We start from the raw sequence: 24,689 nt of genomic DNA, 5'->3' as shown, positions 1-24,689 counted from the left end.
GAAAAATCATTTGCATGCTGCTTTAAATGCCAACGTTTATAATGCCATTATTATATAGGGGCAAGTTCAAGTTCATTGCTCTCCAGCGCGTTGAAATATCACACATACAGTACTGACACAACTATGATGTGAAAGCGGATGATGCTTCTGTGATGCAAACTGATTTTTATTGCAAGTTTAAATAAACTAAAGCTCAAGTCTCCCAGGATAAAAAAGCACACACATTCAAATATATCAAATCAATAAATACAACTGCTACCAAAATAAAATGCCAGCAGTAATGTACACATCTGTGAAATGAAATGCAAACACATGCACATGCTACTACATTCTATATTTTGTTGCTATTTGGCAGCCAGATGGCGCTCTCTGCTGTCATTTTTATAAAACCTGTTAATCCTAAACATAAAACCGTTTGCTTTACTCTGGATGTGAACCTACAGCAGAGCTGCATAAGAACTCCCTCTGTGTACCACTCAAATCTCTCATCTCTCTGCTGTGTCTGTGTGAATTAGCAAGTGAAACACTAGTAACTACATTGTGGACATACAGCTGGTGAGTTTTGTTTTTCAGATGAAAAAGATCACATTGATTTTTTTTTTTGGGGGGGGGATTTTTTAAATTTATGTTCTCTTTTATTCTCCAAGCCCACCCACTGTATACATCTCAATTCATGTCTTTTTATTTAAGTGTGTTGCAATTCAACTCAAACGATTTACAGTAAGACTACAAAACACTTTTTCTGGTAAATGTTTAAATGGCACAAGTTGGCACAAGAAGAGAAGAGTCATGAAGCCAACAAAATGAACAAACTGACTCATTAAAGGGCAGGTCCATGTTTTTTGTTTTTTTTTTGTTCTTGAGGTTTTTATATCAATATTTAGCTCACCAGTAGTCTTCCTTATGCATTCAGATAAAAAAAAATACATTTTTGTTAAGATGTGTGTGTTTTAGAGTCAAAAGCCTTACTGAATTTTTTTTCCACACCACATCTGTGTTTGCATGATGACTAAAGCCTCCTGCTGAATGTGTCTCTCCTCTGTAGCTCCAGAGCAACAGATCTGTAGGTCTGAGGGACACAGTGCTGGCCAGTGGTAGCACACAGCCGAAGCATGTTCCACACAAAATCTGGCAGTGCGGCACGCTCCCACACGATTGTTTTTGTGCTTTAGATAACATAACCGCTGTGACACAATCAGAACATAACTGTTTGATTCACTGCTTTGTTCGCACTGCCGCTGCTCCCTCTCTTCATTCACGTTGTAGCTCGTTGGACCACTGCTGTTCTGTCTCTCCCCGTCTCCGTCTCTGAGGCGGGGTGTCGGTGCCAACTTTGAATAGTGTTTTTTTTTTCCACAAACAGCAACCCACAAATCGTGCAGAGCGTGCCTCTAAAATAAGGTTTAATAATACTAAAAAAAGGCGCACGCTTCCACCCCTTCCACCTCCATATCTTCCAAGCAAACACTTTGGCCACTCTTCATGCTCTCACTGTCAGAACTTCTGGTGTGTGTGGGGAGGGGAGAGCATAAGCAATGCAACCCACGTAAATGCCTTTACTAACACCAAGAGAGTGGGACTGTTCATTTTAAAGGAGACCTTTTATGCTTTTTTTGCTTTCTTCCTTTCATTCGGTGTTTTATAAAAGGTTCTTGTGCATGTAAAAGATCTTGAAAGTTAAAAAGGTCAAAGAGCGCACTAATAGAAGCTCCCCTCTCCCACAGAAAACACTGCTCCTGAAACGCCTCGTCAGTAGTCCAGCCTTTAATTCTGTGATTTTGTGGCATCACACTACTTCACCATGTCATGCATTAGCATAATTCGGGTGGGCGGTCCTTAAAGAGACAGGGGCTAAAACAGAGTGTTTCAGACAGAGGGGATCACAGAGCTGGAGCACTGGACAGTTTGAGAAAACTGATAATGTGTTTTGGAGCACTTGACTGTGTAAACCTCCAATGACCCTGAAAATGAGAATGTCTCCTTTAAAAACCTGCAAGAGACCACAGATGGACCCGCTCCTCAGTGTCAGTAACACCGTATGTTTGCTAACAGGAGCCACCATAAGCTACTGGTCATAACAGACCAAATAAGGCCATATCAGCGAAACCCCTGAGTGTTTAAGAGAGCAAGTTGAACTAACCTTTTCATTTGTAAGAGAAGGAAAGTGCTATTATTTCTTTCAAATGTTACATAGTCTCTCTTTAATAAAAGAGTCAAGAGTCAATTGGCAATGGCTGCTTGTTACACATGTTTTAAAGAAAATGTCCTGATGCAGGAGCGTAGAGGCACGTACAAAAGACTGTCGTTACGCAGACCAGCAGAATCACAGACTCGGACAGAAAAATGTTCCAGTGAGTCCGGCACAGCTCTAGATATAAAGGTCATTCTCATCTGCTGGCCCTGGAGCCACACAGACCTATAGCCCAACAGCACTGATGGCTGGTCCCGGGCCCTGTCCTGGGTCAGTGTGTGCAGCTTTGTCCTGGCCTTCTGCTGGTGGGTCTGACTTGACCGACTGTCCCTCCTCCTCCAGACACACCAGACTGCTGCTGACCTCCCACAGCCTGCGGGCGGCCTCCTCATCCAGGGACTGTGGCGCTGGTTCCTTTTCTGTCATCACATCGTAGTACCTCCCCGTCACCCCCTCCATCTCCTCAGACACGGCCAGGTAGACGCTGGGCTGGGCGCCCAGCTCAGGGCTCTTCACTAACAGGCTGAAAAAGGGACCTGCGGGGAGGTCGGTGGAGACCACAGGTTCACTGGTTTGAGCTCAGCTGGAACACCACCATTTTAGAGCCAATCATAAAACACTTTGTTAAATTAACTTTGCTAACTGGATTTATTGTCGTCTGTGGGCTACGACGAAGAGGAAATACTCTCATGACTGCGCATCAATTACATTTGTTCATTGCCAAATTTGATGCACGTTGCAGATTTTTATTATTTTCTTCAGTGACTGCAAATTAACTCAATAATAAACACTGTTCTGCGCTCGGCGGGGGGATTTTATTACCCCTGAGTGCGGGTAATTAAAAAAACACTCATTGCGTAATGAAAACTACAAACAGGCAAATTCCCTGATTCCCAGAATGAATACTACAAAACTGAATCAGCAACAACATTAGTTGCACTACTGTGCTTGATTTCAGAGGTTTTGTTTTAACCGTCATATATTACATTTACACAATGTTATGTTAAATTAAGGTGTAGTTGGGGTGATGAAGAACATTTTAGCTGTGAAGGGATGTAACAATGATTTTAGGGATATCTGTTTAAACTTAAGTATGACATGCAATTGTACTGCCATTTATGAAATAAAACCAGTGGTGGAATGTGAACATTTGAACTGTATTTGTACTTAAGTTTTAAAATGTATTCTTTAACTACAACTCAGAGGGAATAATTAATCTTTTAACTCCACTTAATATTTTGAGAGCTACATATACTAATGCCTTGCACATGAACACTTTACATGCATAACATACTGCATACTGAGTGTCACAAGAGTTAGTTAGTTGTTATCTACACTGCTAGCTCAGGAGCTTTGGACCAGCATGAACGGAGGCTAGCTGGTTAGCATGCTGACTTTAGTAGATGCAACTGCAAAAAAAGCCATAGGCACCATGGCATCTGACCTGTTGTTCACATTCTCTCAAGTGTTATGGAATCTTTTTATATATTGCAACATTAAGGCACCCTTTATGAAAACCCCAGTCCGCTCTGATTGGTCAGGTCTCACAGGCCTGAGCAGGCATTACTGAAAGTGTTTCTGCAGCAGCTCTGCCAGTGTTTTTACAGCCTTGTCTGTGCTGGGGACATGGCTCGCAGCAGTGACTGTATAATTGTGACAATCTTACAAGTGTCCTGGTGGGTCATTTATAGACAGTTTCTGAACACTGGATATGTTCACTTCTCCAAGGAGCGTTTCGATAGTTTCACTGTAACTAGATGGCACCTTGACCTGCTTTATAGTCACCAACGACAGGAAATCTCACTCTCTACAATATGGGACCTTTAAGCACCACTTTTAAAGGGTTTATATATACTTCCTCCTTGGTCTGTTCATTGTGCAATACATGATTTGTAGTCTGGGGACTTGCTGTAGCGCCACAAAGCTTCAGTTATAATGGCATGTTGTGACAGATTGTATCTTTCTCAAAACCAAAAGATCCCCTTAAATCAAATACTGTAGCCAGAAAAGCTAAAAGAACATTTTGGGCATTGCAGTTGTACTTTTCATAGCAGAAATACAGTCAGATGCACTACTTATTTATAGAGAACACACAGTTAAGAGTAGAAGACCTGTGATGCATATCAGAGCTTAAACAGCCAAAGCTAAATGTTGCATATGCATGAGGTAGGTATTCATTGATTCCTCCAACTTCAGAATCTTAACGGAGGAGGAATACTCACTGAGCACTGAGCTCGAGAACGGTGATTGGTGCAGACCCGTGTGCCTCCCGAGCTCCGTGGCAACAATGCCTGGGTGCACAGAATTCACTGTGACTCCCGTGCCTGTAACACACACACGAAACAGACACACACACAGCATTGTTATAAAATTATACATCCGATGGCCAATTACGAACAAGAACATAGGCCGTACTCCCTCCCACACATGCCCACATATGCAACGGCCAGAAGACTTGCCTTGTAATCGCTTGGCGAGCTCCCTCGTGAACAGAACGTTGGCAAGCTTGCTCTGACAGTACGCCTGCTTGGTATCAAACTTCTTCTTCTCCCAGTTCAGGTCCTCGAAGTCCATCTTCCCAATGATGTGGGCGAGTGAGGCCAGGTTGATCACTCTGCTGGGGGCGGACTCTTTCAACTTATCCAGCAGAAGATTTGTCAACAAGAAGTGGCCTGGAGGAGCACAGAAACTATCGGCGTCAGGTAGAGTTTGTCAGGACATAAAGAGAATCTAAATCTGTTGTTTTGCAGAGAGTTCCCCTTTTTTTCAATCAGTCAAAGTACCTAAGTGGTTGACTCCAAACTGCATGTCGAAGCCGTCTTCCGTCTTCCACGCCGGACATCTCATGACCGCTGCGTTGTTTATCAGTACATCCACACGCTGCTCCTCTAAGAGACAATGAAGACAACACTTGAGAAACTGTTACAGAGTGTGCTCTCTCTCTACAGCTGAACACCGATTTGTTCCTTCACCTTGTTTGATTCTCTGCGCAAACTCTCGGATGGACTTCATGGAGGCCAGGTCGAGGCGACACGCGTAAACGTGAGGATTCAGGGTCTCCCCTCGAATGTCCTTCGCAGCCTCCTCGCACTTCTCCATGTCCCGACATCCCATGATGATGCGACCCCCTGACGATTGTGGGAATGAGAAAGAGGAGTGAGGCACAGAGAGATAAGAAGTAGAGTCGCAGCTTGTTTAAGACAGTCAGAGCGGTGTCATATTTTCTCCACACCTCTCTTGGCCAGTTCTCGGGCCGTCGCTTTCCCGATACCCGTGTTGGCTCCTGTTATGACCACGGTCTTCCCTTTAATGGTCGCCTTACTGGGACACCGGCCACCCGTCACATGGTTCCTACATGAATAATTCAAAACAAGTTCAGCAACATCTAACTCATTGTTCAGCTTAAAAAAACAACAGTCTTTCTGTCTGCCTCGTACCGCAGACAACTGTAGTTTATCTTACTTTTGTGTAGTAAATCACACCATTCAAATCTCCTATAATCAGCCTAATGCATTTATTCAGGAAGAGCTCAGCTGTTTTACATTAGAGAGCCCCTGTTATACATTATCCTTGAGTAACTTCTTAATAAGCATTATTCCACTCAAGATTAAATCAACTGTAATATGCCGCTCTAAATCATAACATCACTCTGGCTGAAATTACCTCTTGTCAGGTTGATGAAAGGTGTTTAAAGAAACATGAGTGAAAACAGCAGTGTGGCTTTGGCTGTGGTTGTGAATGGGGTCCTGCTTTATTGCCTAGTCATTAAGCAAACACACATCCCTGTGTGTGTCAAAAATCTAGTTAAAAACCTTCATTATTTAAGTGTTGTGTTTATATCTCGCGTAAACGTTGGCTGTTCATTCACTAAATCAAACTGCCACACAGCAGTCTTGGGGTTCCAGAGCCGGACTGTACAAACTGGACGACGACCAGGAGAAATGGTGTTTAACAGGTGTACCCATGGGCCCCCTTCACAGGTCAACCTGGCTGTGGCTCCAGCTTTATGATGATTCACCTCAAACAATGTCTTTAAGAAAACCAGAGTTGTGATGACTTCTAAACGGACATGTGGTTCCACTGTGTGTTGTTTTGTGTAGCTGAGTCAATGTTATTTATGTTTTTTTTTTTTTTTTAATTTCATTCTTTGGTGAACATTCTCCAAACCTGTGTGTGATATCCTACAGTAATATTCTATCATACAGTCAAAATTTCTGAGCATTGTTCTATATTGAATGTCTTCATAGTTCCATTTCACCTGTTGCAGCAGGGGGAGCTTAATTAACGAAACACACAAAGGATGCACGAGTAACGCAGGTCCAAACTCTCGGCAAAAACTTTGTGCTGAAGATCGAGAGAGGCCCTGCTGTGCTGCTCTGTGTGTCAGTGTGTGTGTGTGTGTGTGTGTGTGTGTACTGACAGTGCTCTGTCTTATGGAATAAACATGCAGATCCTGGTGTGATTGCTGGTGTGACTGGTATCATTTCACCTGTGGGTAACCACCTCACAGCAGCCACATTTGCAATGTTTTTATCTCATTTAGGAATATACATACAAAATAGAAAAAAAAAACAAAGAAAGAACACAAACTTTATTAACTGTGAGTGTGTGAACAGACTGCAATCTGACTGCAAAAGCAGCACTTTCAGGCCGCTTTTGTGAGGCACAAACAACTATTGATTCAGACAAGGAGGCAGTATTTCTGATTGTACAGCTGCAGTTACATCACTCACTATGCCAGGAAATAAAACACTTGTAAGTCAGTAGCATTTAATACAATGCAGTCCAAGTACTACAACAGAATGACTTCAGCAGCCAGTGAGACGCATGCAGTGTAAAATGTACAGTTACATCAGGACACAGTGGCCTCCTGTCATGTAATGAAGAGTGACTTACTTCAGCAGCACAGCGATTCCAAACACGCTCCCAAACACAGACGCTGGTAGAATATATTTGCTCATGACTCTCCTGACGACAGAATACCAAAAAAACAAAACAAACAAACACAGCCTCAACAACCTGTCAACACGTTTATGTGTCTGTGCTTCCCACAGCGCATCTGACAACTCTCCTGCAGCACAAGGTTACGAGCGCATGATTTTGACGTCATCCGCTGCCACTCGCCAACCGCGAGGAGCGAGGGCCCCACTGCATCGTGGGAAATGCAGTCCCGACTGAAAAGTACGCAGAACGCAAGTAATTAACGGTAAGTGTTTGAGTGAGATATTGCTGTACAAGCAACAATACACAATCTGATTTTTTTTTTTAACTTCTATGTATTTTATTTACATCCCCTGTGAACTGATTTGTCTGTATACTTACATTTTTAGAATTAATTTGGAATTAATTTTAATTTCTTGGGTGTAGAAGTGAATGCATTATACTGCTATTATGCTAAAATCAATCAAACACTTTGATACATCATATTTTGTTAAAAAAAAAAAAATTCAATTTCTCAGTTACATGTTGCACTTGTTTTCATTAGAACATCCTGGTGACGACATACTCAACAGAAAAAATGGAATATTATGAGGTAAGGATAAGATACTGGAGGAGTTCATATAAGGACTTGGGGAGGACACTTGGGTTCAGTGGAGGAGGGAGATGTGGCCGTGAGCTGCTTTTCAACATTTTTTAATGGTGAAAAATAGAGGTGAAATGACTGCTGTTGTGACCGCAGTCAGAAAATCACTCTGCCTTGTTTGTGTAGCCAGCTGGGTGAGACTGAAAAAAGGTGATGCAGCAGAGAGGGGACAGAGAGAGAGAGAGAGAGAGAGAGAGAGAGAGAGAGCTAAAGTAGGAGACATGGAGAGTCAGGCCAATGCCCGGAGGTGTGATGGTGGAGTACAGCTTTGCACTCCGGCAGCAGGCTTTTGAATTCAAATCTGACCTTTTTTTCCCCTCCGCCTAAATGTTACTCCACATGTTCACTAAACTGCCTGCTGTTCAAAGCAAATGTGGCCAAATTCTCTTGAGATCTGGAGGGATTGTTTTTGGCACAAAGCAAAAAAAACCCAAACGTTTGGAACAGGGTTAAAATTTCAAAGAATATGAACCAGGGGGGGAGTAAATAATGCTGGATAGCTTTTCCTAATGACAAGATCATCTATAGCAAACGTAACATTAAATGTTTGTACCAGCATTACCAGAGGGGAAATGCTCAACTATACTACCAGATGCTTAGAATTATTGTATTTTGGGGGAAAGGATTGTGTTAGACACTTAACCTTGAGTATGTAAATGTGCAACTCAAATTTGAAACTCAAATTTAAGATTAAAAAAAAAAAACTGAGATTACCGGTGCTTGTGTTGAACGCAGCACATTGCTTTTGGCAAATGTGCTTTGGTACATCGACATGGAGTTACACACAAAAGCATTCGACAGATTGATTGACGATGATGGTTGTCATCAATTTGTAAAAATATTGGCTGTTGTTGTGACATCAGCTGATCTCTTTGCCTAATCTTTGCAAGTCTTTAGACCACGATGACATGAAGAACATTTTTAGTTTCTTGGAATGTAGCTTTTTTCTTTTCAAAAGCAGTTCCTGAGACCGGAGCTGCCAACTGCAGGGGGGCGACACCAGGTCAGTTCTCTGGGGCTCTGGGTCATGAAGGGGCCCAAAGATAGTATACTGTGAGGGCCTTTGGAGGTCAGTTTTATCCTGAGTATGTGCAAGACTAGAGGCGATTACTGTGCATGAACAAATTCACGACCACATTGGGGGAAAAAAATCAAATAAACTGAGTTTAAAATATGAATGTAGGGAGGTGGAGAGAGTCAACTGTGAATATAGTGTACAAAAAGATCAATTTCACACAATTACTACTAAAGGGCAACCACACAAACTGAAAAAAACAGAGGGACCTTTGCTTGATTAATCATACAGTTTTATATTTGTACTGCGATATTGCAACACTGGGACTGGGACTCATGTGTCATTTGGGTGGAAATGTAGCTTAATGTTTGGTCCACAAGAGTCATTGTACCCCACAAACTTTAGGAGACCCCCATCTGAGCTCGAGGCTCAGTTCAGATATCTGTGACACTGCACTTTATGGGGCAGCCAGGACACAAAGTACACAGAGCAGACTCGAGTCGAATTTTGAGGACAGTGTAAAAACAAGGCCACCCCCTTGCAACAAGATTCGGAAAAACTTGAGGTGACACATTAAAAGTAAAAACTGGGACGTGAATCTGTGAGGAGGAGAGAGAGGGAGGAGCGGCCCTGCTCCATTTGTTCACAGCTCAGAGGTGTGTGTGTGTGTGTGTGTGTGTGTGTGTCTCCGGTGTGTTTGACCCTCTGTGCTCTCTGCTGTCAGCCCACAGTGCTTGACCTCCACTGTGATTTATGACAGCTCCCAAGATATAGCCCTGAGGAGAGTCGTCTTCGCCTCGCTGCCCGTACCTGGACGTCTCAAAGAGCTGCTGAAGATGCAGCTATTCAGTGTGTCCACCCAGGACGGTAAAACACCCGGGGGTCAAATTATTTTGTTTCAGGGAACTGGGAGATTATATTCTCCTGTTGGGGCTGTTTTGTTTTTTTTCTGCCCTTTTTCTTCCTGATACTGGACAGCTTTAAAACAGCTCACATTTCACTTGGTTCAGGCTTCACCAGGGAGGAGAGAGAGAGCTTCAAAAGCGCAGTCTTCATTTGTGTGAAAACAGCCTCCAGCCTCTTCACCCCTCGGCCCGTCTGATCACTGCTGTTTGGTGATGATGCATTAAGGTTATCCCTGTTATGTCGATTTCTGTCTTCCAAGTCCAATCTGTTCTGGTTGGCTAGCGGGGCCCTGGCAGGGGGCCCTCTGTTAAACATGTACAGTAAAAAGGGAGGGGTGGGGGGGGGAGCTGCCAGGCCAGTGAATTAATTGAAAGTCTTGCCTCGCTGTTACCTAATAAGGACAGTTGGCAAAGTCACCGCGTGAAGTTCTGGAGGCCATAAGCTGTTGAATTATGCAAGAGTGGAGCAGCTTGTTCCTCCAATGCATGAATCAAAAAAAAAGAAAAAAAAAAAAAAAAAAAGGGCAGGAGGAGAAGAGACTCATTGAGTTTGGATTGATGGTTCTTTATGGTCGTCCGGGCAGGCGCTAGGACCCTGGACACGTGAGCGCCACTAGTTTGCCAGAGGGTGGAGACGGTGAACAATGAGGGAGCTGACTGGTAGGACCAGCAGAGGAACATCTGAGACCCCCCCTCCACTCCTCCACCACACAACCCTCAACACCAGAGCCCCGCTGGACCGACGGACAGGAAAAACAACCCCACAGACTGACAGTGGGTTTGGACAGAGAGACAGAGAGAGAGACAGAGAGACAGAGAGAGAGAGAGAGAGTGGGAGCATACAGATTTTGGTTTCCATGCGTGCTGCAGAGAGAGGAGGTTGTTTTTTTCTTCTGCTGAGCCCCCCTTTTTGTGGATTTGAATGAATGTCTCACTGTTTGTGTGAGTGTGTGTGAGTGAGTGAGTGAGTGTGTGTGTGTGTGGTGCTGAACTGGGTCATGCGGACCACTGGAGGAGCGAAAGATAAACACGCACCCTCCTCCCGCCGCTGCTTGGCAGGTTGAGATGGTGGGCGCTCAGAGGAGGGATCCCAGCCTGCACGCTGTCCTCAGCTCGGCACCCAGCATCCCGGTGATGCTCCTGATTTAATCCGCCTACCAAAGCAGAAAGTCACAAACTGAACAGCGGCTCCAGAAAAAAAAAAAAAAAAAAAAAGAATTATAAAAAATAATAACAGGACGGGGGAGCATCATCTCGGGCGCGGATCTCACCCAAGGCTTATTGTCAGCAGCGGCGGCAGCAGCAGAAGCGAAAGGTTTGAATGTTTTTTTAACTGAGCACCCACACCTCGATACCTTTCCCTCCACGCGGGGAGATCTTGGCCATCAGCTTTTTATTTTATTTTATTTTATTTTATTTTGCTTTTTTTTTTTCTTTCGCCCCTGACGCGGACCCCAGCGGACCAGAGCGCAGCGGCTCTGCTCGCCGAGCGGATGCAGGACCATGGAGGAGAGAGACAGGTCGCCAGCAGGTGAGTGAGTAACACCTAGATGCACCCTGGGGCGCCTGAAAACCGGGTCAGCCTGCAGGAGACTGACACCTTGCAGAGAGAGAGAGAGAGGGAGAAAGGGAGGACAGACAGGGAGGCCAAGGCGAGGGGGGGGATGGCACAGCCGCGATCAGAGGTGTTTATAAGGGTCTCCCTCTGAGGTGGTTTTTGATTTTTGGAATCAGCTGTTTTGTGTGTGGAGAGCTGGTTGGGTGGCGTGAACTTTGACTCTCCCGGTGTTTACCTGCGAATGTGGATGATATACGTGAAAGCGTCAGTTATTATAAAGCACTTTTATTCCCCCATTAGCCCGTGATTAAATCTAACTCGTGTTAATGGCCGTGCTGCCACTCAATCTGTATTTTTCACCCACATTAGTCGTGATACGAGTTGTTTCCCACTCTGCTTTTTTTGTGTGTATGTGTGTGTGATTCAGCCTGGGCGAGATGGATGCGAGGGCATCCGGGGCACTCCACTTTTCTTTTTTCCTTTTTTTTTTTTTTAATGGCCCTTTTATACTTTGTCCAGGGCAGACAGGTGATATCTCAACGCTAATACTGTCTAATGCATTTAAATGAGCGGCTGGCTTGATGGAGCAAACCCCTCTGTGGAGAGCAGAGCCTGGCTGGAGGCTGGTAATGGACTCTAAATGAAATGAACAGCAGCAGATACACGTGCATTTGCTTGTGTCACAAACATTGTGTCGGTGGAGAGGAGTGGAGGGGGGCGTTCAGGGGAGGTGGTTCACACACAAAAATCAAATAGAAAATACGAGAAAGAGTTGTAATAAGATATATGTGAAAAGTTGCCTTTGATTTACAGTCATGTGCCAGCGAAGATCCCCTCCACACATGCATTTGCAGAATAGAAAGTATGATTAAAACATTCAAATGATTAAAAATGCCATGCCACCCACTCCTCCCTCATTAAACATTCAAGAATACATGAATATGTGATTGTTTGTCATTTCACAAGTTTAACTGCTGGACACAAGATGTCTCCTGTGTCACAGTAAAATCCATTGTCTGTGTGTGTGTGTGTGTGTGTGTGTGTGTGTTTGTGTAGGAGACTTCAAGTTGCCACACTGGGCTTGTGTTTTCTGAATACTGGACAAGGGTGATGTCACAGATGCAGCTCTTAAAGGTGCAATATGTAAGACTTGGCCACTTGTCAAATTCTTTCTGAAAGAAATAGGTGGCAGCATTATCACTAGAGTAGCCGCCTACTGCTAGTAACTGTACAGGCTGTTATAGCTCAGTTAGCTCAGTTAGCCGTGCAGCTAGCAGTTCTGACTGGTAACCATCTACCTAACTTCAGCCCGTCCTAAAGCTGTAACTTCGGTACATGTCTCAGCAACACAATACAAAGACATGATGACGTCCAACCTGCTATTTATTCACATTTTCAATCCAACTTCTTACGTATTGCCCCTTTAAAAACAGATATTAAATGAGCACATGGAAAATGTACACTCCCGAGCAATGAATGTAAAAACACAGCCTTATAGTGTCAAACTTTAGGAACAAGAAATAAACAACACATTTTTGACCGGATGGAGGACTTAAATACATGTGACAAATGTGGTTTATAGAAGCTTTTTACAGATTAATACTCATAAACCCCGTATATAAGTATGAGACCTTTAACGAAAGTGCAAACTCAATCAAAAGACCAAATCATACATCAAACTTTCCACCTTAGCTTCAGTAAAAAAACAAAAAAAAAAAACATTCAGGGAGTCGACAGAAGTATCCCAGACATGGCCTGCAGAACAAGAAGGGTATCAGATCGTCTATATATATATATCTGAACAGCAGAAACCAGACGATGGTGAAAAATGCACTAAAACACAGTTTTACATTAAAAAAAAATGCTCCATTGATTGTTAAAGGAACTGGCAGATTTCAGAGAACAGAAAAAAAGGATGCAATCATTGTCAGTTAGGACACACACAGAAGATGAGGAGCGCTTTTCTTACTCTCATGCTCGAAAGGTACCCTGCCGGCTGAAAAATAAAAGAAACAGCACAAATATTGGTGCGTAACACCCCAGCGTATGGCATGCCCCTGTTTTTTTTTTTTCAATTGTCTAGTTTCTCTACCTTGCGAATAAACAGCAACGTCATTAAAGTAAAATGTGAGATTGAGAGAGAGAGAGAGAAAGAGAGAGATGGATTGAATGCAGCCTTGGCAATCAACATCAGTGCACTGATTGTGGCCACAGAGGCTGCATGAGCGGGATCACAAATCACCATGTATTGTTAGTTTGCACTGTCCTCCTTAGCGCTCTGCTGTTACATCATTTAGCCGTGCCCCCCCCCGCAGACCCCATTTTCTGAGCTCACGTTAGAGCTCCATCTCCCCCATGTATTTGACATCAAAGGGACGCAGTCTACAACATGTGGCACAGAAGGGAGGGACGCTTCATTTCGGTCTCGTTGGATTTTCCCCCATCCTTCCTCTGTGTCTCTCTGTGGTCACACGAAGCCTCTCTGTTGGAACTTGAGGCTACTGGATTGTGATGGAGCATGTGTGTGTCTGTGTTGGGGGTGTGTGCGTGTGTGTGTGTGTGTTTAGGCACACTGTGTTCTCCAAGTAGCTTATTGCAGTGATATTTCCCAGCTAAAAGATTTGTTTGTTTGTTTGTTTTTTTTTTTCATTTTATTGCAGGACATGATTACAATGAGGGTGATGATGACAAGGCGTTTATAATCAGATGCTCTGCAGTTTCTAATCCCGAGGCCTTAATCCTGAACTACAGTCTTTATGTATTCTGCAGTAGGCTGTTTTGGATTGGGGGTTTGTGTGTGTGTGTGTGTGTGAATCACTGTGAGTTTTTTTTTTCTTTCTTCGACGGGTCATTTGTGGTCAAGCTACAGTATTTGAGCCACATGTCCTTGCAGTATCTGCACCCGCAGCTAGTTTCCGCTCTCAGTCATTGTTTGGATCCCTTTTAACCTTGGGCGATGCCTTCACGGGTCTTGGGTCAACCCAGCGTGTGGCCAACGGCTGCATGCGTACACGCGCAGTAGTCACACAACGCAGGACGAGCAATGTCAAATTGAAGATAAACTCAGACAAACCCAACCACATCAATGCTACGGCGTTTTGGCTGTTCGACTGCAAGAACTGCAACTTCCAATTCAGTCCGATTCAAAGGCTTTTGAATACATCTTAGCGTGTTGCCTGGGAGTGACATTCATCAAACAAAGCATTGAAATCACACAATGCAATTTTCAAGTATACATAAAAGAAATCCCTATGTAATGCATTACTTTCAAGTATAATGCTGGAAAAACTGCATTAACTTAAGCAGACTAAGTTATTCAACAAATTCACATAGACTCGACATGACAGAAAAAACACATTCAATTATATACTTTGTGTAGAACATATGTAATCGATGGGAACTGCATGTGTGATTGCATCACATGAAGTCAGTGAGCCAAAGATATCACAGTGTCAGCGCCAGCTTCCACCAGGAGCTTTCAGCAGGTGTTAGCTCAATGGGTTGTGTGATATACAGTAGAGAGAGGTTGAGCGGAGGCGAGTGGAGTCAGGGACGGGCGGCACAGCACTCGGTCCCAGCGGGGATCCTCCATATGGGCAGCCAGGTAAAGCCGAGAGCAGGTGATTTGTCAAAGTGAGTGTCCGTGGCCCAGGCTGCTGGTTCGCCCATCACGGCACAGCGTGGGGTGCTTCATCAGCCGCGTGTTGACCGAGGCACTAAACCCACCGACTCACCAGCACTGATGTTCTGGGGGAAGGTGATTCGGTTTTTTTTTTTTAAGCAAGAATAGGGAACAGAGTGTCCTGACTGTCACGTTGAAGCACAATTCAGCATGTGATTGAGCAATGGACTGTTTAGGATGGCAGTGATTTGTTTTTCTTTTTACTCTGCACATCCACCCCTATGGAGAAAACAAACAAAAAAAAAGATGAATACATACCATATAAATGTGTATGTGTGCGCAGTTGTTGTATTTCCAGACAGTGAGAGACAGCACACCAGTCACATCGTATTTCACTCACTGTTTTTCCCTTTGACCCAGAGGCAAGGCACTTTGGGCATTTTGACAGTAAATTGGACACAGGAGATCAGTCTTCACCCATAATGCCTCCTCTGCCGAGAGCAAAGCAACTAGTCCATTAGTAATGGAGCGAGGTAGGGACGCGAGGCAGGCTCTGCAATCTATTTATTTCTTTCATTAGTCCCCTGTTTACATTTTCCGGAACAGACAGGAGGGAAAGAGGAGAGGAGGAGGAAGAGTGGAGGCTGGACGCGAGCGGGCGAACGCTGTGTGCAAATCTGCTGACTCGGATACCTCCCTCACACCGTGGAAATATATGCTTTGTGTGCATTTAAATGCATTCGCCACACAGGAAGGCGCACGTCAATTTCACGATACATCTCTTCCAATTTAGCTCATCGGGTGTATGGGAATCTGTCTTCGCACTTCGGAACTCGTCTCTATGAAGTCTTAATGTGATGATCAATGTCATGTCACAGTCCATTGCAACTGTATCACTCACCTAGTTTACACGGGGAAAGCCAACGGCCCGCTGAATGCGCCATTCACCGTCCCTAATGAGAGTCACATGACAACGCCGCAGACAAAATGTGTCCACTTGAAAGCTCTGCTTCCTATGTGAATGAGTGTTTTTCAGTATTACCAGTCAGAGCTTGTAGAACAAATAGCCCTGATATTTAAATGCCCTTGAATGTGCGTAAGATGATGTGAAGAAGGAGTCTGCAGCCACTTTGAGCTAAATACCAACATCAGCTTTAGCTATTGTTAGAAAGCTGGCATTTCTCTGTTTAGCACTAAGCACAAGGTACAGCTAAAGCCAATGAGAATGTCATTAGTTTTAGTCAGACACCAAAGTGCTGGACTAATTTAAGTTACCTGATGGTGACGCCATATAAAAGGTTAAAGGGAGACTCTGCTAATTTTACACATTTAAGTGTTTTCTGAGGTTTTAGAAAGACTACTATGTAATATATGAACAAAGTAATAAAAAGCCTTTTGTGTCTCCAGAATGTCAGATGATAATTTGCCTCCACTGATGTCACCATGTAGCTGAATTGCATTGTGGGTAATGTAGACACTTGTTTTTCAAAAGAAAGATGAATTCTTTATCGGTTTTGATCATTTGTATTTAAACTGTCCATAATGAGTCAGCGTTAAGCAGACCATTGGACTGTCTGTCAAACTCTACATCAACCCACAATGCATTTCAGCCACCAAAGTGGTGTACAGATCGTCCAAGCAATAAACCAACATTGCCCTCCCAAGGGCCATTCAGGTATGGTTGAAAGTAGAGGCATATTTCTAAGAACAATTGAAACGTGACCAGACTCCTCTGTGGAAAAAAAAAAAAAAAAAGCCACATGAAGTCCACAGTCAGACCTGAACTCACAAGTGCAACCCTCAGAGTCCAGAGGCTAGCATCAGACCGGACAAGAACAAGCCCCGAGGCTGTTAAGAGACAGTCTGCGACAAGAGAGACGGTTGCCAGTGGCATCACGGGGCTCATCTCTGCTCTCATCTCCAGCCAAGTGTTTACAGAAGGAAAGGTCAACTGCTTCTGCTATTTAGTCTCATGTGTGACACGTGGAGTCGGCCACAACAGGTTTCCTGACTGCCGCTGCGCTTGTTACAGCGTAGAACCGGATATTTTCTGGGAACAGCCTAATTTTTTAAGAGGGTTATCCTGCAAATGCACTCAGCTCTGTTTGAGTAATTGCTAAATGGAGCAAGATTGTCAATCTGTAGAGGAGGGTAAATTAATGGCTGGAAAACAGATTGTTGCTGCGGAGCGAAAAAAAACAAAAAACCTTGTATCTCTCCTTTTGAGGAAATTAGAAAAACAGTCTTGTTTTCAGCTTGTCCTTGTTTCAGAGACTCAAATGTCAGAGGATTTTTTTAGTTACAATAAAAAAAAAAATCACAATTGCTGAAGGTTGTTGAGCAGCCCGGGGACCTGTTTATAAAAAAGGCTTACTGATGATTAACAACGAGTGGGACTGGCTCAAAAAACCCATTGAAATGTGCGTGTCAAGCCATCTCCTCATCGGTATGTGGGGCGCGTGGTTGTTACCTTGTCTTTGGCTGCCTCAGAGGACAGGAGAGGAGCAGAGGGCAGCGTGGGAGATCAGTGGGGCATGTGGCCGTGGTCATCCACGAGCGCTGAGTCGTGAGGAGGCTCACAGCTGCTCCCTCTCAGAGGTGAGAACACAAAGGGCCTTTGATAGAGTGTCACTGTGCGACTGATACACAAGAACCCCCCCTTCCCCTCCCTCCCTCCTCCTCCTCCTCTTCTTTTCAAACGCTCACACACTATCATCTCCCAGAGACCACATAACTTCATCCCCACACCTCCGGGGCTCCACACTGCAGCTTCTGGTTCACATTTAGAGCTTCGTCGCAGCTGCGGAGAGCGCCGTCTCCCAACCACTCATCACATTTCGGGACGCTTAATCCAGTTCTGCAAAAGGAAATGAGTGCAGAGCATCCTGATGCTGCTGGGGTGGGGTGTGCTTTTGTCTTGGTGGGAGCTGAGTAATGTGATTAAGATCCATGCTGGAGTGCTGCACATTCAGCCCGTGGAGCTGACTGGAAGAAAAAGCGCCAGTAAACAAGCACTCCCTTCTCTCTTCCCTCTGCAGATGGAGGCTATGTGGCCGTGCAGGGTGGGCGGTCAAATCACATGTGCTTTCTAATCTGTCTGTCTGTCCTGTTTAAATGTTTAATCACCAAACCTGGACCACAGACTGATCTGGATAATGATCAACTCTTGTGTTGACTCGCTTGAAGGCTATACAGTGGGCACGCTCAGCATGAGTAGGCTACAATATTCATAGTCTCTTATATAACCATCTCCAAGCTTGCGATAAAATCAAGAAGCAAGTGTTATCTGCAGAGATACATACAGGGCACTCTTTCTATTTGCAGCGTTGTTGTCTTGTTTTTTTCTTTCCTTCCTTCGACAAAGAGTGACGAGCCAAGAACACAAGGCTGCAAATGGTCGCATCCTATTTTAGTTTTCACCGTCTAATAGCTATATTTATCACGCTCTTCCCACAACATAGCCGAGGAACCTCAACACCTTCGGAGTGTCTGAACAGAACTCCCTCTGCCATGTTTTCATCAACTGCACATTAGCCAGCGCCCATATACAAACACGTATATGTGATGTGCTCGTTTGAACCAGAGGTGCTGACAGCAGGTTGAAGGGAGAGAAGAACAGAGAGCAAAGCGGTTGCCTTTGAATGATGGATGAAAAAGGCCATCAGCGGAATTGTTTGTGATGAGCTGGTGCCTATTAGTGTGCGCGTGTGTGTGTGTGTGCCGTGCATGACTGGATGATTAAATTGACTGTGTGTGCGAGGGGAGCGGGCGAGGAGAGACAATGGGTGGGATCATTAGGCGATTCACTTTGTTTCCCATAAAGGTCCGGCTCGTGCAATTTGCTCAGTGGCTTTCCTTCAGTTTACTCACAGTTTACACATTAAAAGGGTGCTATGTAGTTTTGGAGAAGAATTTTAACTTTAATTTGAACTCTCAATTTCCATAACTGAATAAACAAGCTGTTCTCAGGTCCCCAGTACACAGTTTAAAGCTAGAAAGGTGGCAGGGTCCACCACATATAAACAAAGTAAAACAGTGTGAAATTGTGTTTGCTTATTTAGTTTGCTTAGGCATTTCTCCTCTGGTTTAAACCTCTTCCCCAAAAACCACGAAGTCCACCTTTAAGAGACACTAGCATGCAGAGCCGCTTATCTCTGATTTTTAATTTGTTGTCAATTTTGGCACATTAACTGTGTCTAACACCATCTAAGCTTGCAATTAAAGCAGCTATATTTCTTTTCCCCTCCCAGGATCAGTGTGACCTATTTCAAACTTGGCACTTCTGAAAATCAGCAACAACTTTTTTTTTTTTTTCTGTTGCAGTATTTCGTTTTATTTTTTCTCGGTTTCAGCAATTTGACCAAAATACTTAGGACAACCGCTGTGCAAACCAAATGTGTTTTCTAGGCAAAAAAAGAACACCTTCTCACAGCTTCTGCTGGACGGAAAACATGTCTGTATGAGCCGTCTCGGATGATCTGTGGCATGCCCTAACAGCATGTATACACCTTGAAGCTGTCCGCTCTCTCCATTTGTTTCCATTTGTTAGACCTTCTACCTGGTCATATTGATTTTCCCCATAGCTGTCTGCCAGTAAGTGCTGTCTGAGACCAGCCATATCTGAAAGCCGGCCAGAGTGATCTAGAGGGACAGCAGGAAGCCCAGTACATTTACTGAAAGCACTTCCCCTGTTGATGCCTGCCCTGAATTGATTGTATGGAAATGAAGTTCTGTTAAAGCCGTCCTGATTTAACCACCCGTTGCGACACAATGTACAGACGGGGATATATGGATGCCTGCCAGTAGAGATAAAGACGCTGAAGAGCATTCTGTCATAAACACATACCCGTGTAAGATTTATCACGATAGCAGAGGAAAACCTGACGCTAAGCATTTTTCACTCTTCATTTAGTCTGCCCCACAGCGTCAAGGCGAGCCTGTCTCTTTCTCCGTCCGGGCCGGGACGGGTGGGCAGCGGCGGGGGCTCCCCTACGTCCAAGATGGGCTACTGCGGAGGGGTGCCCGTGGAGGACATGCAGGCCCTGGCCATCACCTCTCTGTCGGCAGCAGATGTAGCCAAGCAATATGAGCACATCCGTGAGCTGGGGAAGGGCACGTATGGCAAGGTGGACCTGGTGGCGCACCGGACACAGGGTGAGTCGGTTAAAGCACCCAAAGCGCCTTTAATTCCAAGACTCCTTGACATGACACGACATCACCGTGTCACACATTTGCATAATTTGTGCCTACACTAAAGGTGAGTGAAGCTGAGTGGAAGAAGTGAAAACACAACAGAGCCAACCAGCAACACGGCGAGCGGTGCCGGCTCAGGCATGTGGGAGTTGACCAATCAGAGCAGAGTGGGCTATTAGGGAAGGCGGACCTTAACCATACCCAAAGTAAAACCTGGAAATGGGCATAATATGTCCTCTTTGAGGTATCAGGGGTTCAAAATGTGACTGAAGATCTTTATCCTCTAACCTTGTCTGATTAATATGTCCTGACTGTTAAACTAACACATGAATATAAAGTCAGATCTCCAAATCCACATTGTGCCAGCATGTCTCAGGGTTAAGGATAACCAGTTAAGGCAAATCAGTGTATTATAAAGTCTCAAGTCCCAGTGCTGAGAAATTAATTTCAGAGCAGTTAAAAGGGTTTGCTAGGGATTTTCTTTAGAACGTTTAATCCTTGGTTGTAAGGAAATCAAGGTTAGAGAGCTGGCTCAATCTTAAAGCAGTATAACTTAGCATCGTAAAGCAGCGCAGAGAGAGGCTGAGAGGGCAGAGGAGATTAGAAGTGCTGTGTTCGCACTAAAGAGCCTCTGTGTTGCTGCAGCTGTGATCACGAAACAGCTGGTTGTGTGTGTGTAATGGAGGTGAGATTCAGTCACTGCAAGTGTTTGTATGAATGAATGTAGCAGCTGTTACAAAGACAGGGTTGGGTAGTCAGAAATCTCTCCACTCCCTTCGAGTGTCAGGTGACAAAAATCATTTTGATTGCTATGAATACAACTTAGGGCTGAGTTAGGGCTGGGCAATATGACCTCAGGCTGTATCATGATACATTATATATATACTGATATTGTTAATTACCACAACACTGATTTTGCAAACTACTTAATAGGGATGACTAATGGTGCTCTCTCAAAGTATTAACACAATGAGATATTTGATATAATATCATCAGTAATGTGGATATAATGACAAGGCAAGGAAGGGCACAATATAAATTTATAAATATCACAATAACACACTACTCAAAATCTAAGACAGTACATGCTGTAGTATATAACATACTCATGACATCTTTCAGCCATCCAACTTGACCAGCCAGATTACACAGAACAAAATGTGACTCAGCAACGGGAGATCAAACTTTTTTCCAAAACAAAAGGCAGGCGACAAAACAGAAGCAATCTGAAAGAAATAAACTAAATTAAGTACCAACCAAAAACTAAAAACACACCAATAATATCATGTGGACCCAGGCAGTAAAAGAAAAGGCAGGAAAAACACAAAGACAGGAAGTCGAAGGTTAAACATGACACATGGAGATAATTCTACCAAAATAAAACAGGAAATAACTGAAACAAAAACCCAAACCATGACACCTGTGTTGGATAATGACAAATAAATTACCTTGTCACCTTATAGTGATATATTAGCCTGCCCAAATTGTTTTGTACCGTAAATGTCATCTGATGTACAGGTTCAACGCAGCAGAGCTAAATCATTTTGTCCTTGTGTTCTACATGTTTATGTCTGATTTTTAGGTACCAAAATGGCGCTGAAGTTTGTGACCAAGAACAAGACAAAGCTCAAGAGTTTCCTGCGGGAGTACAGTCTAACAGGCTCACTTAGCTGCAGCCCTTTCATTATCAAAGTCCTCGACGTGCTTTTTGAGACGGAAGACAGCTATGTGTTCGGACAAGAATATGCCCCCGCCGGGGACCTTTTCGACATCATCCCCCCACAGGTAAACCTCTCATCCTCCCTTCCACCAATCACCGCCCTCAGTCAGCCAGAGTTGCTCCAATCAGTCGCCATGTTCAGACACGGCGGTTTTAACAAGCTCTCCAGGGATAGGAGCCTTGTCTCCGTCCCGGTTTTCTCTCAGCACAGAGCTCTCTCTTTGCTTTAGTGCTATTCCAGTTGATGTGCTGGGAGTCTTTGACTTCAAGGTTCTTCTAAAGACTCATTAAAAATGGTTGCAGCAGAACTCGTTTGTTTCAGTATTCCATCTTTTGGGGCGTATCACTTTTCATACTTCCATTCCTCCACTCAATATAAACATCACCTTTTCTTTTGAACAGCACTGTAACCCGCTCACCACAAAGCTCTTTACTTGTCTCACTTCCCATAGTCTCACCTCCTACACAATGTGCCGCATCTATTAGGCTGCATTAATTAGTCTTCTCTGTTTCTCTTTCTTTCTGTTCTCCTCTCGAAACGCTCTTCTTCCTCAGGTGGGTCTGCCAGAGGAGATGGTCAAACGCTGCATGCAACAGCTGGGCCTGGCCCTGGACTTCATGCACAGTAAAAACCTGGTGCATCGGGATGTGAAACCTGAGAATGTGCTCCTATTTGACCGCGAGTGCCGCCGCATCAAGCTGGCCGACTTTGGAATGACCCGGCGTGTGGGCTGTCGTGTGAAACGGGTGAGTGGCACCATCCCCTACACCGCGCCAGAGGTGTGCCGCGCTAGCCGCACTGAAGGTTTCCTTGTGACCACCAGTCTGGACGTGTGGGCGTTCGGTGTTCTGGTCTTCTGTATGCTGACGGGAAACTTCCCCTGGGAGGCAGCGTTGCCGGCCGATGCCTTCTACGAGGAGTTTCGGCGCTGGCAGAAAGCAGGATGCCCTGTGGGAACGTACCCGTCCCAGTGGCGGCGCTTCACTGATGACGCCCTGCGCATGTTTCAAAGGCTGCTCGCCTCTGAGCCGGAAAAACGCTGTGGAGTCAAGGATGTCTTCTGCTTCGTCAAGTATGAGCTGGTCAGCGAGCTCAGGCGCAGAGCATCTTGCCGAGCCAAGAGAGGGGAGAGGTCCAGCTCGGGAGTGTGCACCGGCAGTTGCACCTCCTCCTCATCCTCCACTACACCGCGTTCCTCCCACAGACACCCGGAGCCCTCCACCCCTCCGGGAACATCCTGCCTGCGTCCGGCACCACTCAAACGCAGTGTCCTCTCCGACCCGTTGTCTCCCAGAGAGGAGTCTGGACAGCACCAGTCTCCAGGCCGAGACAAGAACAAAAGCCAGATGGTGATGGCAACTGCCATCGAGATCTGTGTGTGACCACACTAATGTTAGCAGTAGAGACTAGATGGCTTTTCACAGTAATAACAAGCTGTGAAGAGGTGTTAATGACTACCACAGAGACTCCAGTGAGAAAGGAGAGGTACTTTAACCATGAAAGAGAAGCTCAGGATCACATCCCCGGCTGTGGAAATGGACATCATCAATCAGCGGCAAACACATGGACAGCTTATCACTGGCACATGCCGTTTAGGTTTTGATTTGTGACCAAAGACTGCTTCCCAAGCTGAGAAGCCATGCTGGCAGTGTCTAAGAGTCCGCTGATGTCACTCCTCTCAGCAGCTCATTCTGCCATCCGGACATTTGTGTTTTACACTGTGGTGGTGCTAATGATTCGACAATTAGATACTCCATAAAGCTGGCATATCTGTTCTCACTCATTAGTCCATGTCTCTGTGTTTCTGTTATGTCTATTTACTTGCTCCAGGGAGGCCAAAGCTTCAATTGGAGGCCAGTGATCTGAGGGCAATCTACGCAAACTACATCCGACAGCCATCTCTTCCAACTTCCAATGCATAAAATTTGTCATAGACTTTTTTCAAAAGAAAATTGTTTCAAAGAGAAAAAGAGAAAAAAAAAAGTTTTAATGTAGCAGTTTGTATGAGATGTCTTTTCATGTCGGTGTCTAGACTTAGAGACAGATTTTCAGTAATAGGCATCACCTCAGGACACTTCAGTGGGTCACTTCCTGTTTTATTATTAATGGAAATCTATTGAATGGCTGGAAGACACATCTGCCACTATTCCACCTGCTCTCAATGAAATTCATTTCCGGTGTAACACAATAGAATACAGGGATTGTACATTTTCTGAGTGGGAAAAAAGGTAGCGGAGGAGAGAAGACGAGAGGAAATGACTTTTTATTGTTTTCTTTTCTACCTGCCGTGTGTGTTTGGATGTGTATGTGTGTGTTTAAAATGCTAAAGCACAAGATATTTTGTAAAGGAGGAGAGCTCTAAGTGATAACTACGACTCTGTATTGTAAATAATTTCATATTTCTAGGAGTGCACCGTAATATCAGGTAGTTAAACTATGTAGCGGTACAATTTTTTCTACGTCAGGGAAAAGGGGTTTTGGGTTTTCGCAGTTACTGTCGGGGCAATGCACTGTATGTAGCAACAAAATATGACAGAATGTACAGTATATCACAACAAATTAAATATATATAAATATGACCTAGAGCCTATCACAACCTAGAACATGGTAGCATCTGCTGTCCTCTTTTTTTCTATTCATTTCGGGGATTTTATTCAAAACTGGACCAAGTTTTTTTGTCAACACACAAATTAGTGAATAGATATCACGTTTCCTGCCACTGTAACCATTAGCAACATCCATTTCCTGACATAAAAATCATCATGCTTCCTGGCTGACAATGGGTAGGCCGTTCTGCTGTCATTCAGTCAATTAATGCTACACCAAAGGGTTGCTTTGTGGGCCGCCACCGAGCTAATTAATTTCCCTACAAACACAAAAGGTGTTCCAATAATTGATCA

At 44.4% G+C, this 24,689-nt stretch overlaps 2 protein-coding genes across 2 annotated transcripts; one reads left to right on the top strand and one right to left on the bottom strand.

The window, feature by feature from the left end:
* Positions 1-148: 148 nt before the first annotated feature.
* Positions 149-7,294, bottom strand: LOC119010255 (retinol dehydrogenase 13-like). Its single transcript, XM_037082235.1, has 7 exons — positions 7,088-7,294; positions 5,424-5,542; positions 5,164-5,319; positions 4,975-5,079; positions 4,651-4,863; positions 4,414-4,515; positions 149-2,727 (listed from the first exon to the last, which is right to left on the bottom strand). Exons 1-7 carry the CDS (start codon positions 7,150-7,152, stop codon positions 2,417-2,419), a joined length of 1,071 nt encoding a protein of 356 aa, XP_036938130.1. The 5' UTR covers positions 7,153-7,294; the 3' UTR covers positions 149-2,416.
* A 3,051-nt stretch (positions 7,295-10,345) lies between these two features.
* si:ch211-183d21.3 (serine/threonine-protein kinase SBK1) lies at positions 10,346-24,402 on the top strand. The gene is made up of 5 exons (XM_037082547.1): positions 10,346-11,010; positions 11,154-11,226; positions 19,788-20,029; positions 21,651-21,853; positions 22,344-24,402. Exons 2-5 carry the CDS (start codon positions 11,189-11,191, stop codon positions 23,169-23,171), a joined length of 1,311 nt encoding a protein of 436 aa, XP_036938442.1. The 5' UTR covers positions 10,346-11,010; positions 11,154-11,188; the 3' UTR covers positions 23,172-24,402.
* Positions 24,403-24,689: the final 287 nt, after the last annotated feature.

This window comes from Acanthopagrus latus, chromosome 20 (assembly GCF_904848185.1).
Source record: "Acanthopagrus latus isolate v.2019 chromosome 20, fAcaLat1.1, whole genome shotgun sequence".
In the NCBI taxonomy this organism is placed as follows: Eukaryota; Metazoa; Chordata; class Actinopteri; order Spariformes; family Sparidae; genus Acanthopagrus; species Acanthopagrus latus.
Note: the sequence above shows the minus strand (reverse complement) of the source record. Positions and strands in the feature narration are given on the sequence as shown.